This window comes from Phalangium opilio, unplaced genomic scaffold, assembly GCF_054372755.1.
Source record: "Phalangium opilio isolate 3A_F unplaced genomic scaffold, DU_Popi_V2 ptg000092l_1, whole genome shotgun sequence".
Classification (NCBI taxonomy): domain Eukaryota; kingdom Metazoa; phylum Arthropoda; class Arachnida; order Opiliones; family Phalangiidae; genus Phalangium; species Phalangium opilio.
The window spans coordinates 1,571,618-1,587,829 of record NW_028324197.1 but is presented as its reverse complement, the minus strand read 5'-3'; the positions used below and the strand labels follow the sequence as shown (position 1 = coordinate 1,587,829).

At 37.4% G+C, this 16,212-nt stretch overlaps 1 protein-coding gene and 8 non-coding genes across 9 annotated transcripts; all 9 read right to left on the bottom strand.

Annotated features, from left to right (window-relative positions):
- Positions 1–6,198: 6,198 nt before the first annotated feature.
- LOC149641354 (uncharacterized) lies at positions 6,199–8,031 on the bottom strand. The gene is made up of 4 exons (XM_089850549.1): positions 8,015–8,031; positions 7,548–7,957; positions 6,646–7,488; positions 6,199–6,578 (listed from the first exon to the last, which is right to left on the bottom strand). The coding sequence occupies exons 1-4, from the start codon at positions 8,029–8,031 to the stop codon at positions 6,199–6,201; spliced, it is 1,650 nt and encodes a 549-aa protein (XP_089706675.1).
- A 5,774-nt stretch (positions 8,032–13,805) lies between these two features.
- On the bottom strand, positions 13,806–13,878 carry TRNAT-CGU (transfer RNA threonine (anticodon CGU)). Its single transcript has one exon. It is a non-coding gene; the product is annotated as a tRNA-Thr (tRNA).
- A 133-nt stretch (positions 13,879–14,011) lies between these two features.
- On the bottom strand, positions 14,012–14,084 carry TRNAT-UGU (transfer RNA threonine (anticodon UGU)). The gene has a single exon. It is a non-coding gene; the product is annotated as a tRNA-Thr (tRNA).
- A 405-nt stretch (positions 14,085–14,489) lies between these two features.
- Positions 14,490–14,562, bottom strand: TRNAT-CGU (transfer RNA threonine (anticodon CGU)). The gene has a single exon. It is a non-coding gene; the product is annotated as a tRNA-Thr (tRNA).
- A 155-nt stretch (positions 14,563–14,717) lies between these two features.
- TRNAT-CGU (transfer RNA threonine (anticodon CGU)) lies at positions 14,718–14,790 on the bottom strand. Its single transcript has one exon. It is a non-coding gene; the product is annotated as a tRNA-Thr (tRNA).
- A 133-nt stretch (positions 14,791–14,923) lies between these two features.
- Positions 14,924–14,996, bottom strand: TRNAT-UGU (transfer RNA threonine (anticodon UGU)). The gene has a single exon. It is a non-coding gene; the product is annotated as a tRNA-Thr (tRNA).
- Positions 14,997–15,401: 405 nt separating this feature from the next.
- Positions 15,402–15,474, bottom strand: TRNAT-CGU (transfer RNA threonine (anticodon CGU)). The gene has a single exon. It is a non-coding gene; the product is annotated as a tRNA-Thr (tRNA).
- A 155-nt stretch (positions 15,475–15,629) lies between these two features.
- TRNAT-UGU (transfer RNA threonine (anticodon UGU)) lies at positions 15,630–15,702 on the bottom strand. The gene has a single exon. It is a non-coding gene; the product is annotated as a tRNA-Thr (tRNA).
- A 132-nt stretch (positions 15,703–15,834) lies between these two features.
- TRNAT-CGU (transfer RNA threonine (anticodon CGU)) lies at positions 15,835–15,907 on the bottom strand. Its single transcript has one exon. It is a non-coding gene; the product is annotated as a tRNA-Thr (tRNA).
- Positions 15,908–16,212: the final 305 nt, after the last annotated feature.

Genomic DNA, 16,212 nt, shown 5'->3' with positions numbered 1-16,212 from the left:
GTAATTACAAATAAAACGTTTATCACGAGTTATGAGTGTTTATTTCCCTTTCATATCTCAAAATGGATGGTTGTACAGAAGTTGTAGCGCAAGGTATCGTGTCCAGATTATTTGAATCCTATTCAAAAAATCCAAAAATATTAACCGGAGTCTTAATAATATTATGTTTCGTAATAATCGAAGTTTTCGATTTCTTAATATTATACTATGCAACACGCACATCCGGAAATAGTACCATTTATGGATAAGCTAGAAAATATTTATTATGACGTATCTGACTCTGGTGGGTACGCTGGTATTCGCGGATTGTATCGTTCAGCTAAAGAGAAGGGTCTCAAAGTGACGACAAAAAACGTTATGGAATTTTAACAAAAGCAAGGTACCTATACTCAACATAAAAATACCAGGTGGCGATATAAACGAAATAAGACGATAGCGTACGGTAGAGACGATCAATGGCAAGCCGACCTCATTGACCTCCAGAAACTTTCGAAACAAAACAAAGGGCATCGATATATACTTGCTTGTATAGATATTTTTAGTAAATACGCTTTCGTTGAACCCGTGAAAGATAAGAAAGGAGATACTATAGTAAAGGCGTTGAAAAAGATACTGGATGGTGAAAGGAAACCAAGGCGAATACAGAGTGACCATGGGAATGAGTTTGTGTGTAAAGCCGTTCAAGCTGAGTTAAAATCACGAGGAATTGAGTTTTTCGCGACAAACTCGGAAGTGAAAGCCAGCATTGTCGAGCGATTTATCAGATCGTTTAAATCAAGGATGTATCGATACTTTACTGCGAAAAATACTTATACGTACGTTGATGTGCTCCCCAGATTAGTTAGTGCTTATAATAACAGTTACCATCGTTCAATTAAATGTAAACCTATAGAAGTAACACTTCAAAATTCCAAAATCATTTGGAAAAATTTATACGGAGATATTGACTTTAGTCCCCCTGTGAAGTACGATTTTGAAATCGGAGACATTGTCAGAATAAGTAAAAACAAAGGGCTTTTTGAGAAAGGATACGTCCCTAATTTTTCGGAAGAATTATTTCGAGTAATTAAGCAAATACCGAGGCAGCCACCGGTATATAAACTGGAGGCGTTAAATTCGGAACCCATTTTGGGTGTTTTTTACAAAGAGGAAGTAAAAATGGTTGGAAAGGATCTCGATACTTGCGCGTTCAAAATTGAAAAAGTGCTAAAAAAGCATAAGAAAGCTGATAATACCGTAGAATTGCTGGTGCGTTGGAGTGGATACGGACCTCAATTTGACAGTTGGGTGCAGGAAATAGACTTACAATGAGTTTCTATATCACTTTACCATCCGATTCATCGACAAAATGCTTTCCCAACAATACTACGAGTAAATTTAGGACGTATCTTCCAGAAGTAGTAAAACTTAACGGCCCTTACGAAGTTGGATTGACGGAAATAAGTTATCCAAGAACCTGGAATAATGTGAGGGGAGAAAGATCTATAAGAATTTGGTCCACTGACGCTAAAACTATGGAAACGGTAGTTGTTATTCCTAAAGGCAGTTTCTTATCAATTCGAGATTTACTCGGAATGTTGTTGTTCGATGATGGCACAATCAAATTCACGTATACTGCTAGTTTAAAACGCGTATCCGTTTTCATGGACTATAATTACACGATAAATATACCTGGTGATATCGCGGTTATGATGGGATTTACGCTTGACTCAAATGAAGATTACGTAATTACGGAATCCATGATGGCACCTTATATCGTGGATTTGGATGCTGGATTACATTCTCTGTTTGTTTTCTCTGACGTAGTTATAAATACGATCGTAGGGGATAGTAAAGTCCCTCTTTTGAGAATAATCAGCGTGAAAGGAAAAGACGGAGAAATTATCGATGTGGAATTTGCTCGACCTCATTATCTGCCTGTAGCTTCTTCGGACATACAAACTATAGAAATTAACGTTATGGATGAACTGGGAAACCCTATACAATTCGAACGAGGGAAGGTGAACGTTACTCTACACTTCAGACCGCGGAGGACCTGGCTCACCTTACAATAATACGAGCTGGATGGGGTAACTTTCAGTTCAATGAATAGCGGCGAATGACAAACATCATGGGACGACCCCATTACATTTCAGCCCTAAGCGATTATGAGAACTACTATTTAAACCAGGCTGGTTTCGCATCCATGCCTGTATATCGGGGTGTTCCTGTGCAAAGAGGGTGTGGATTAGGGAACATACTGGCTTCGGCCTTTCGGAGCGCCATGCCCCTTATTAAACGTGGTGCTCAGTTTCTTGGAAGAAAATTTCTCGATACCGGAGCGAAAGTCGTGACGGACGTTGCTAGTGGTATTCCAATCAAAAAGTCTCTAGTGACTAGATCGAAGAGCGCCGGCAAAGAAACCTTATTGTCAGCTGCGGATGTGGTTAGGGAGATGACAGGATCCGGAATTAAAAAGAGGCGGAGGGTGCATCGCAAAGTCACTCGGGTTAAAGCTAAGAAGAGGAAAACATCGTGTCGTTCTTATTCTGATATATTTTCCTAAAGCCCAAGAATATGGCGTTGATGCATCCTAACTCTAGTGGCTGCGTCAATTCCGAATTGGATATTTTCCAAGTCCCGTTAACGCAAACGGGAATTATCAGTGGTGAATGGGTCGAATACTTTCCCATTTCCAGCATCAGCAACAATTCAAACTTAGTTTTCTGCATTAGTGGAAATTCTGAATCCTACACGGATTTGTCCCAAACTCTGCTTCATGTTCAAGTGGATGTGAAAATGGACGATGGATCTTCCCCGAAAGCAGTCGTGATTGCCGCGGATGGTACAGTTACTACGCCGGCGGATAATGTAGCCCCAGATAATTTGTTTTTGCATAGTCTCTTTCTCGAAGTGCATTTATTTTTAAACGAGAAATCGGTTACCCCTTGCGCTCAAAATTACCCGTACAAAAGTATGATTCAAACTATGTTAACGTTTGGAGACTCTGCAAAAAATAGTCATTTAACAAGCTCATTATTTTATCGCGACACGCCGTGCAAGTTCAACGATTTTGCAAATAACAAGGGTTTCTTGAAGAGAGCTAAGTTTGCCCAAAAAGGAACTATAGATATGATTGGTGCTCTTCATTTAGACATTTGCCAACAACCTCGCTACCTTTTGAACTTGGTGGATTTAAAATTTGTTTTTGGAAAACCAATACCGAATTTTGCTTGCATTCTGACGTAAAATGTAAACTGAACATTAAAGCGGCATCGTTATATTTGAGGAAAGTCAAATTGATACCTGCAATCCCGCTTGCACACGCGAAGGTGTAACAAATGTCGAGAGCGAAATATCCAATTACCCGCACGGAAGTTACTTCGTTTTCGGTCCCAAAGGGAACATGAGCGTCGTGCAGGATCATTTATTTAAAGGGCAGAAACCGAATAGAGTCGTCATAGGGATGGTCGAACAAAGTGCGTTTTTGGGTGATCTAAAATTGTCACCATATAATTTCCAACCCGTTGATGTGAATCACATTGGTTTGTTCGCCGACGGCAGTAGCGTACCACATAAACCGCTGACGCCAAACTTTGCAGAACATAGCTACATCCAAGCGTACGCTAATTTATTTCTTCAAACGGGTCAGTGGAATATTGACGAAGGAAATCAAATAAGCCGCGACGATTACCCTGGGGGAAACTGTCTTTTTGTCTTTGATTTGACGGCCGATTTAATGAACAATGCCACCCATTTTCATCTCGTTAAAAATGGAAATATGAGACTAGAAATGAAATTCGCTTCCGCGTTAAAAGAAACCATCGCCGTTATTGTATACGCCGAATTCCAGAGTTTGATTGAAATTGATAAAAACCGAACCGTAATCTTCGACTAGATTGGATACGATACAAATAACGAGAATTTTGGGGAAAGATAAGTTCACCAGAAATTTATTTCGGGGTGTGTTTGCCGCTGACCAACTACCAAAATTTGTGACGACTTTTCCGTCTCTTTATATCGTGAACACCGATACGTCAAACGGTGCTGGTCAGCACTGGGTAGCCTTGAATTTCTCCAGAAATGCCAATACCGAAATGTTCGACTCGTACGGAAATCCACCAGATATGTTTCGTTTTAATGACTTTGTCGAAAGAAATAGTAAAACTGTGACTTTTAACTCGTTACAATTACAAGGAAATCTTAGTAGAACGTGTGGAGGATTTTGTGTGTATTTCGCTCTTAATAGATGTAGGGGTGTTAAAATGTTTAATATCGTGTCTAGATTTTCAAAAAATAAAAATCGAAATGATGAGATGATCAAAGAATTTATGTATTCAAGATATTCAATAAATTTTCAATAAATTATAGTGTTTTTCAAAGTTTATTTACAGAAAAATGCATTCTATATTCATATATTTAAAAATATCGTTAAATATAAGTTCATATTAACAATATTATTTTATTTATTTAAAATGCTGATCCAGTGGTGACCGTGTGATAGGGTACGAATGCCGTCTCCCAAAATATATATTTTATTATCACAAGGATTGAGAGACATTTTATTTTGGGAGACAGTAAACAGCTGATGTTTCTGACTGACTATCCGCTTCATAGAATTACTCGTAACTCGAGTACTAAAGAGACAGTCCCGATAACTAGAGTGTCGGATAATTTTTTTCACTACTCTTTTACAAACACCTTTCGCGGTTTTTTTCTCCCCCTTTTCGGAGAGGATAGAATACATTTTGGGACGAAGTCCAACGAACTCACGTATAGGAATTCCGTCCATCTCATCTTTCATTTTTCCTACAACCTTTTTGTTTACGTTATTGTAAAGAGGGTGATTCACGGGATATCCCGAGAAATCGAAAAGATGCACTGTAAAAAATAACCGTACTGTCTAGTACCTTTAAAGGTATTTTTCAATGCATCCCCAGACGTACCTATATAGGTACTACAAAATACCGTTGTGTAAGGGTACTATGAAATACCTCTTGAAGAAGGTACTTTTGAGGACTACAAGGTATTTTGTAATCCCGTAATGGGTATCATTTAAACCTCAACAAAGGTCGGAATAAAACTTTCAAATTGTGAAAGGTACTCCTTATTACCGAAAAGGGTACCTGTTAACACTCAAAAAGGTTCGATAATATACTTCTAAAGGTATTTTGTGCTACCGAATAAGGTGTCAAATAAAACCCACAAACAGGTCTAAATTATACTTTCGCGCCATCAAAAATATTTGCGCCACATTTGAAACTGGTAAACTTTCCTTTATTACCGCGGGCTTGAATCATTTTCAGACATGGTAAGCCATACACCACTTCGATGCAAATGAGACTGAAAGACACGAGAGTAATATTTTCCTTCCATCTCAACTTTTAGTGTCTGTGTTGTGGGCTTACGGGATGAGGGTAAAATTTTGCCTTCCATCTCGCCTTTAAGTGTCTGCGCCATAGGCTTGCGGGGTCGTGAGAGTTCGCATAGTAAGCAAGGGATAAACCACTCTACATTTCCCGATACTATATTTAGCTTCCCCTTGTTAAGGAAGGTGTGATACTGTTATAGTGTAAAGGTAATTCAGGGTCACATATACATGGATATTTTCTGAATGGCGACTGAAGGCGTAAGCTCGGATTCAAACCTTTATATTAACTATGTAAGCCTTATATCATAATTGTATTGCCTTTAAATGATGTAAAGTATGCTAGTGTACATAGCTGTCAAAGAAAATAATTAATGTTAATTATATGTAATTATATATTTAAGTAAAACCACTAGCTAGGAAACTTGAGATTGAAATTGAAATCTCGGGTAGAAAACCACTACCCTATTCTACCCTACCGAACCTATTCTTTATGGTTATTTATAATATTCCTACAGAGATTTCTTCTACGCTGTCATTACTAGTGCTACTGGTGAAGTAAACAGTTAGTGTTAGAGAATTTGGGCTTGAAGTATTATATCATGTATTTTACTTTAGTAGTGTTAATTATAATCAGCACGCCGGAACTAAAAACTCCCTCTAAAGGAGTCTATTAAGTCCTTTTCTACTTCCAGGGTACGATAACATACCAGCAGAAGCGCAGAAACTCTAAAAGGTTTCATTATATACCTTATATTTCCAAAATACCTTTTTCGAAATCATTTAATACCCGCACTGTGAGACACCTAATAAAATACGTTCATGGGTACTAAAAAGGTCGCGGAGGTATTTTATAGTACCTTCAAAATACCTTTATTTTTAACAGTGTGGGATGAATTATGAAAGTCTAAGTAGACGTCGTCCGTTTGTATATTATACGTGAGGCTGTCCGTGTCCGTGAAAAGTAACTGAGCCCTGTCACCGTAGGTCTTTCGCATGTACTCGTAATGAAACTCGTACATAGTTAGTTTCGAAAGATCCAAAACGGTGAATCCAGTGTAAATTGGTCTGTTCAAAGTAAGCGACTTCTTCTTCATATGGATACCCACGAGTTCGTTGTGAAAAATCGTAAATTTTTCAAATGCCGGAGAGGACGCTTTCTTGATGGCTCGCTCGGGTGTTTGTACGAGATGAAAATCTATCCGGTTTCTCAAGTTCTCCATCGTTTTACCTTTTATATATTTATATATTAAATTAGATTGCAACATTTTTTTCTATTTATGTTGCGGTTTGCTTACCAAAACACGAGTTGTTCAAAAGTTTGAAGAAATCTTTTTCAAAACTATTGGTGGCAAGTTTTCGCTTTTCAGTATTAAAATTTATGAAGGGGCGAAGCCAGGGGCTTTGGTCGAAAGATAGTATACGGTGAACTTTCGTGAGTTTAAGTCCTTTCAATACGTAGTATTTCAAATTGCGATAGTGAACTACGTATCGCTCTTTGTTGTAAAGATTGGGAACTAGTTTAGGTAGGGTGTCTTTCTCCGGAAGGTGTAATCGTTGTAGCATCAGTTTGTAATAAGAAGAAAATTGTTCCGTTTTAATTCTTTGAGATTCGGGTGCGAGAGGGTAACAGTTATGTTCGTGCTGAAGTTCAGCGAGATATTCTAAGTCAACCTCCAAAATGAAACCGTAAGGAGACTCGTCTGATAGAGAAAGCACGTGTTTATGAGCGTAGTCGAGGAGGTCTTCGACTGGTACCCAAGCGAATCTACTCGTGGGTAGATAATCGACCATGGCGAAACCATAAAGTTTGTTAACGTCGAGGTACATGATGTAATTACTCTCTTTCTCGGGGTCGTAGGTTTCGGGGATGTACGGGTTTTTCGCTTCCGCGAAGCGATGGCTAATCATAGAAACCCCTCCTCGAATACCACGTTCTATAAACAAGTGCATATCAATATCGAGAAGTAACTCCAACTTCACTTTGGTCATATGAAGCGCGGACTCCCAGGCAAATCCCGGTCCGGTGCATGCATGCGCGCAATCCAGACCGTAGTATTCTACGCACATAGCGCGGAAACTTTCGAATACGTCGGCGAGTTGAAGGGTATCCACCTGCACGTATAAATCGTGGAGTTCCCCTGTTAATAATCCACCATTAATTTCCTTTTTACTTTTAGAAATCTTCCATAGATAATACCTAGATTTTGGATGTTAAAAATGTCCCACACTTGACGAACATTTTCGTAACTCTCGTCCGATATGTGTTCGTCAGTTAAAGCGTTGAAAAAGGCTTCCTTGGGTGGAAGTTCGACCTCTTGAAACTTCTCTACGTTGCTCATATAGTCGTAGGGATAGGTTAATTTTTTCAGTAAATACGGGACTTGATGAGAGGGATAGAAAGAGTTCAAGATAGGAAATTTTTCTTTACCCCCCATGGCCAAATTAGAAATTAAAGTTTCTAGACTAGCGGGCATAAAACGAATTGAATCAATGAAACGTAGACGACCGAAAGTGAAACTGATATACGTTTCACTGTTAGATGGGATACACGAAATTTTCTCATCTTTTTGAAGCCCTATCCTTTGCATTATAAGATGGGCGTCGTAACTGAAAATTTTACATAGTTTATTATAGTTAATATTTAATGTTAAAACAAGAACATACCGTGACAAATTATGCATTATGACAGGAGTAAACTTTCCTACTCGCAACTTTAAATTACAAGAATTGTGCGCGACTCCACGAAAACGCCCTAAAAATTAATACAGGGTGATTCTAAAATGGTGGTATAACCGAACTACTGCGGGTTCTATGAGCGATTTTAAGTCGAAAATGTTCTATGGCATTTTGTCATCCAGGCCACCGTTTAAAAGTTATGATAAGGATCATTTACTGATGACCCCTTAAAATTAATTAAATTCGAAAACAAAAGCCCAGCGGGTTGAATACATTACGCCACGTGCTCGGAAAGTTTGGTTTTTGATGAGATTGAAGAATCTGGGTAACAAGTCTGGATTTTGTCAATTATAGATTCAAAATCCGCATATATGACGTATGGAACCTGAAAATAAATTTATTAAGACTAAGAGCTTATGGAAATTCCAAATGACTTCCTACCTTCTGAAGCCAATCAATTTTTTCAAATTTCAAGATGGGTTTTTTGTGTGGCATTTTAACGAGTTGTGGACTGTGCACGTTACAGTTTTTCACGAGTTCTCTATGATTTCGTTCTGAGTTTCTTCCCGCGAAACGATGTAAACAATAACGGCACATGTAAATTTTTCCGTTATGGTTAGTGAAATGACTTAATAGTCGGCTAATATCAGTAATTAGACAAAAATGTTGCTATTCTTTTGATTTTAAATAAAGTAGGTCTATTTGTCGATCCTCGGGAGCTTTATTTTCGCTGACGTGGAGAGGAAAAACTTCATTTTCGTAACCAAAAACATTGATAGATAGATTGTTTTTATTTTCAAATCTTTTAAGTTTGAGTGGATTTAATTCAAATGGAAAACAAATGTCGGTGCAGTCTAACTCCGATTCAAAAGCTACGTATTTATTTTGATCATCGCGATGTGATTTTGGAGGTTGAGGATGTAATTTCGCGAGAATACACCACAAGAAACACTTTTGATCATTAGTTTTAATATTTAAGAGTCCTTTTCCGGGATTATTCAGTTTAGGGGGAAGCTCTATATAGGTACCACCAACCAGAGGCATGTATCTAATAATATCCACTTGAAAAAACGAGATACGATCTATGGTCCATCCACTGCCCATATCTTGAAATTCCTCCATCGCCTGTACCATTTGTTTCACACACGAGTCTATTTGGTTGGGTATTAAATGTGATAGTAAGGAAGTTTGAGTTCGGCTTCGGAAATAGGGTAATGCTTCGACTTCCGATCCGTCGTTCAGTTCACGAACGTATCTCACACGTAAAAAAATGTTCCACTTTATACCCCGCTTCTTACTTAAATGGTTTTCCAAGTATTTAATTAATGATGATTTTATTTTTTTAATTATTAATTCTGGATCCGTTTCACTCGTTGCGGGGTATATCGCGAACTCACGATGGCGTCTTCGAGAACCGCGACTTCTTCGAGGTTTTGAAGAAAGTCACCCACCTGGTTGTTGATGGCTAAGTCGGGGTCTATGGGTTGTTAGTGAGATGGTCCTGGCGTGGGGGAAACTGGACAACTCCGATGAATGCGCGAATGCTGAATTAGTCTGTACCTTCTGGCAAAACTGTTATTACAGACATGGCAGACATATTTTGTTTTTCTGTTGTTCACGAACGTGGCGATTTAAAAGGAACTTGAAAGAAAATTCTCTCGAGCATAAAGGGCATGAAAACATATTGTCTAGTTGATCGTCGCGACTGATAATTTGCTAGGTCTGAATCAATCTTATATACGTAATGAATACTCACCCTAATCCTCTCTATATATATGTGAAAGACTCGACACCCTCTGTGGTCGTGAAATATGATCTGCGATAAAGTGACGCTCCTTGCTACGTTACTGGAAAAGCTTTAAACACCCTGATAAAAGACTAAAAAATAGGGAAGATGAATGAAAAAAAAAACCATTCCAGCTTTTAGACAATTATATAAAAATTTCTTTGTAATAAAGAGATTTTCTAACTGAACTATTTTTATTTAGTAATATGCCTATGGAATTATGATAAAACATTGTTTCAGTGTGTTTAAAGAAATTTTATTTATTAATGTTATTTTTGTTTGTTTGTTTACATTTCAAAATTATCGATCTCGCCAGCTAAAGTTTTTTGGCAAATTTGCTCTAACGCAAGTAATTTTTCCAAATCATCGTTATAAATATTTTTTTTTCAAAGTTTTTTTCTTTGCTTGCTTTTCTGTTGACGTGGCACATCTCTTTTTTCCCTTTTTAGAGGGAACGTCTACTGTTACGGTCTGGGGCGGGATGGCCGGAGATAGTGATGAAGTCGTTGCTGCCGAGGTTGATGGTGTACTTCTTGGTTCCGTTATTGGTGATGATACGGGAGCCAAAATAGATACGGTGGTGGGTATAGGCTGTTGCGAAGTTGGGCTAAAAGCGGTTAAAAATATGGAGGCAAGATGGTCTTCTTCGTCGGTTACTGCCAGGTCTAGTTTCTCCACCTTGGAAATTAAATGAATGAATACACTAGATTGGATTTATTTTTTTCTTAAAATCATACCTTAATAAGTTGGGTTAAGCCACCCAATGACTGCTTTATCTTCCCAATGTTTGGGTGGTAGCAAAGCGAGACTTTGATGGCGCAAGATTCGGGAATAGATTGAATATTAACCCAAAATCCATTATGATACTTCCGAACAATAACCTCGAAGGTTCTGAACGACAAAGCGGGTAGATCTGGGCGTCCAGGTATTTCTCCCAAGGCCGCTGTATACTTTAGTGTGGTAACAAACTTGTTTTTATCGAGGGATGTCATGGTAGACTTTAGAGTTGGTTGTGAATATTATTTTCTCGAGTTGGTCTTTTATATTATTCGAAAAATTGGAATTTGTATTGTTTAATATCACACACGAGCTTTGGACGTTAACTTATTAATATGTTTGTAATGGTAATTAGAACTGATCAATTACGTCAGTGATGACCTAAAGGTCAATCGGTATAGACATTTTCACGGTATTTAAAAATATATAATTTGATACCGAATCAATTTTAAGTGGTTTTGGGGTTAGGATTAGAAACTTTATAGGATTTTGTTGTCATAGGTGTTTTATAAAAATATCTTCTTTCATCATGTACGTCATAGTGACGAATTTTAAATTGATTTTCGGCATATTGAAATTAAAGTATTAGAATCAGATTAAGTTGTTGAGGCACTTTGTAATAAAACCCCTACTTCCATTCCGACAATAGGTTTACGTATTAATTCCTATCTAGAAAGTCCATGTTGTGATATATGAAAAACATATTTGGTTTAAATCGAAATACTTTTATTCTCAAGATAAATATTACACATTCCATAGTTTCATTTGGTGCGCTTTGAATAATGCGCAGTTTTTATTATCAGAGTGATATTTACACTCTATTGAACAGAGATTCGACAAGTCTTTGTACTTGGGGCACCCTAATTCTTCGACGTTTATTATTGTTTTTCCAAAAAGTTCAGAAAGATATACTTGTTTTTCTAGCCCCTTAGTGTAAAGGATTGGTGCTTTCTTCGATATGGACGCGACGATTCCAGATAATTCGTCCAATTCGTATTCACCCTCGTCCCATAGCATCCCGCAAATATGTCTGGAGATCCAGGAGTTTATAGCCTTGTCTTTCACGTTTAACTCGTTGTAGGGGAAAGGTAACCTAAATGTGTAAACACCACTTTCACCCGTTTTAGTAACGAGAAACGCCAATTCTTTAAGGACGTATTCGTTGTTGGCTCTCATAAAGTTTGCTTCAACTATGCAGGAGTTTCCTTCCAACCTTAATTTCATAACATACATTTGTAACGACTGCCTCAGAAAAACTTTAATACGATAATCGCTTACATTTTTAGTTGTTTTCCGAGATGTATTCCAAACCAGATACGAATTAGGAATGAAATTAAATAAGTAGCATCACCCATTATATAATAATTCGTTTTAAAAATTATAGCTTATAGATATACTTTATATCTTCCTTGAAAACATGGAGTATATACCTATCGTAATATTCCATAGGGTATATCCCTCATCCATGGCTGATGTTTCTTCTATCACCCTGTACGTATACCCAACTATCCCCATCTCTTATATCTAACCGTACGCGATTTGCTCAAAGACCGTCAAAATTAGCTTAATTTTCTTCTCTCCTATAATCTGATGTATCTAATTAAAAAAACACCACTGCCGCAGACAAATGTCTCGTATGGGTGAAATGCACGCATAAACAATTTATGAAACTCCAAACCTCGAGTTCTCTCATCGTAACGAAACTAGAGCTCGCTCTCTCCTTGCCTTCCAAGAGAGACGATTCAGACAAATCGAGACGAGATTATACACCCAACGTTTTTATTAACCCGTCCCGCTCTGTTCTCTTTTTACCGTGAAACTTACGTACTCTCCGTGCCGTCCAAGGTGCACAAAAAAGCCGCTTAGGAAAAATTCGAGACCGTTGAATTTCCATACCCAATGTTAATTTTCCCATAGGGTATCATACCCCATGTTATCTCTATGGAAAATTCATACCCATCCCGTTCTCTCATTTATATACTACTTTCATGTATAAACAGAGAAGGGGCGCGATGTCAGAGGAGGAAAGCGCGAACGAACCAGATATCCAATTTTTTTGGATTATTTAAAACAAATTGAGGGGCCGGAAAAATTCTTCCCCCATTTTTATATCGTGTTTTGAGGTTTATAAATAGAAGCCAATTATAAGTTATGTGTATGGCGGTAAATCCCGAATCTTTTTCTATAAATTGCTACTTTAACAGTTAGTTCTTGGTTTCTTTTCATGAAAATAAAACGCGAATCGTATCTAGTGTAGAAAACCTATTATCGGACAGCTTTCAAACACGTTTTAAAGACAAATATTTAACGTAGGCTTACACAAAGAGAGGGATTGTAAATATTTAATGTTTAAAGCGGTTAGTGATGTTCACAATGGGTCCAGAAGTGTCAGAGAAGTAACAATATTAACGGGTCTTTTATTGTTAAATAAAATTGGTGTCCCAATTGAGGAACCATTGTCCGATACAGAGATCCCAATGTCCGATAACGAAGATCCACTGTCCGATTCTGAGATCCCAGTGTTCGATAGCGAAGACCCACTGTCCGATTCTGAGATCCCAGTGTCCGATAACGAAGACACACTGTCCGATTCTGAGATACCAGTGTCCGGGCTACAAAGACCCACTGTCCGATTCTGAGATCCCAGTGTCCGACTTGGATGTATAGACGTCCGATAAATGGAACATGGGTGTCCGAATTAACATCCAAATAGCCGATAATAGGGTACGATACTTGCCGAATAAAATCCATGATTGGGACAACATTACATCGTTCTTTTGGAATTTTTTCTATACCATTAGGTGCACAAACGTTCAAAATAAATATTTCGTAAACTTTTCAAAGGTTTTCTGTGATTTCCTTACATTTAACCATAATTTTTTTAAAATGTGTCCGATAATTGGGGGACTAACCCTATTATTTTTAATTTTTCAAAATTTAATAGCTACGAAATCTAGATCAAGTAACATAACAACAAGCCTCCGACGAGAATCGAACTCATGATCTCCTGTTTACTAGACAGGCGCTTTAACCACTACGCCACGGAGACCTTGCTTTGAAGCGATATGAATGCAGAATATTTCAGTAAATTAACTAAATTATCTCATCGGTACTTTTACCCTATTGTTTGCATAAATACATATCTAAATCAACTATTATTTTTAATTTTTTCAAAATTTGATAGCTACGAAATCTAGTTCAAGTAGCATAACAGCTAGGCTCCAACGAGAATCGAACTCATGATCTCCAGTTTACGAAACAGGCGCTTTAACCACTAAGCCACGGAGCCGTTGCTTTGAAGCGACATGAATGCTGAATGTTCCAGTAATTTAACTAAATTAACTCATCGGAATTTTTACCCTATTGTTTTAATTTTTCAAATTTTATTAGCTACGAAATCTAGATCAAGTAATATAACAGCGAGGCTCCGACGAGAATCGAACTCATGTTCTCCTGTTTACAAGACAGGCGCTTTAACCACTAAGCCACGGAGCCCTTGCTTTGAGGCGATATGAATGCTGAATATTTCAGTAAATTAGCTAAATTATCTCATCGGAACTTTTACACCATTGTCTGCATATATGCATATCTAAATCAACTATTATTTTTAATTTTTCAAATTTTAATAGCTACGAAATCTAGTTCAAGTAACATAACAGCGAGGCTCCGACGAAAATCGAACACATGCTCTACTGTTTACTAGACAGTCGCTTTAACCACTAAGCCACGGAGCCCTTGCTTTGAAGCGATATGAATGCTGAATATTTCAGTAAATTAACCAAATTATCTCATCGGAACTTTTACCCTATTGTTTGCATAAATGCATATATAATCAACTATTATTTTTAATTTTTTCAAAATTTGATAGCTACGAAATCTAGTTCAAGTAATATAACAGCGAGGCTCCGACGAGAATCGAACTCATGATCTCCTGTTTACGAGACAGGCGCTTTAACCACTAAGCCAAGGAGCCCTTGCTTTGAAGCGATATGAATGCAGAATATTTCAGTAAATTAACTAAATTATCTCATCGGAACTCTTACCCTATTGTTTGCATAAATCAACTATTATTTTTAATTTTTTCAAAATTTGATAGCTACGAAATCTAGTTCAAGTAGCATAACAGCTAGGCTCCAACGAGAATCGAACTCATGATCTCCAGTTTACGAAACAGGCGCTTTAACCACTAAGCCACGGAGCCGTTGCTTTGAAGCGACATGAATGCTGAATGTTCCAGTAATTTAACTAAATTAACTCATCGGAATTTTTACCCTATTGTTTTAATTTTTCAAATTTTATTAGCTACGAAATCTAGATCAAGTAATATAACAGCGAGGCTCCGACGAGAATCGAACTCATGTTCTCCTGTTTACAAGACAGGCGCTTTAACCACTAAGCCACGGAGCCCTTGCTTTGAGGCGATATGAATGCTGAATATTTCAGTAAATTAGCTAAATTATCTCATCGGAACTTTTACACCATTGTCTGCATATATGCATATCTAAATCAACTATTATTTTTAATTTTTCAAATTTTAATAGCTACGAAATCTAGTTCAAGTAACATAACAGCGAGGCTCCGACGAAAATCGAACACATGCTCTACTGTTTACTAGACAGTCGCTTTAACCACTAAGCCACGGAGCCCTTGCTTTGAAGCGATATGAATGCTGAATATTTCAGTAAATTAACCAAATTATCTCATCGGAACTTTTACCCTATTGTTTGCATAAATGCATATATAATCAACTATTATTTTTAATTTTTTCAAAATTTGATAGCTACGAAATCTAGTTCAAGTAATATAACAGCGAGGCTCCGACGAGAATCGAACTCATGATCTCCTGTTTACGAGATAGGCGCTTTAACCACTAAGCCAAGGAGCCCTTGCTTTGAAGCGATATGAATGCAGAATATTTCAGTAAATTAACTAAATTATCTCATCGGAACTCTTACCCTATTGTTTGCATAAATCAACTATTATTTTTAATTTTTTCAAAATTTGATAGCTACGAAATCTAGTTCAAGTAGCATAACAGCGAGGCTCCGACGAGAATCGAACTCATGATCTCCTGTTTACAAGACAGGCGCTTTAACCACTGAGCCACGGAGCCCTTGCTTTGAAGCGACATGAATGCTAAATATTGCAGTAATTTAACTAAATTAACTCGTCGGAATTTTTACCCTATTATTTTAATTTTTCAAAATTTGATAGCTACGAAAAATAGTACAAGAACATAACATCAAGGCTCCGACGAGAATCGAACTCATGATCTCCTGTTTACGAGACAGGCTTTTTAACCACTAAGCCACGGAGCCCTTGCTTTGCAGACACATGAATGCTGAATATTCCAGTAATTTAACTAAATTAACTCATCGGAATTTTTACCCTATTGTTTTAATTTTTCAAAATTTAATAGCTACGAAAAATAGTACAAGAACATAACACCGAGGCTTCGACGAAAATCGAACTCATGATCTCCTGTTTACGAGACAGGCGCTTTAACCACTACGCCACGGAGCCCTTGCTTTGAAGCGATATAAATGCAGAATATTTCAATAAATTAACTAAATTATCTCATCGGAACTCTAACCCTATTGTTTGCATAAATCAACTATTATTT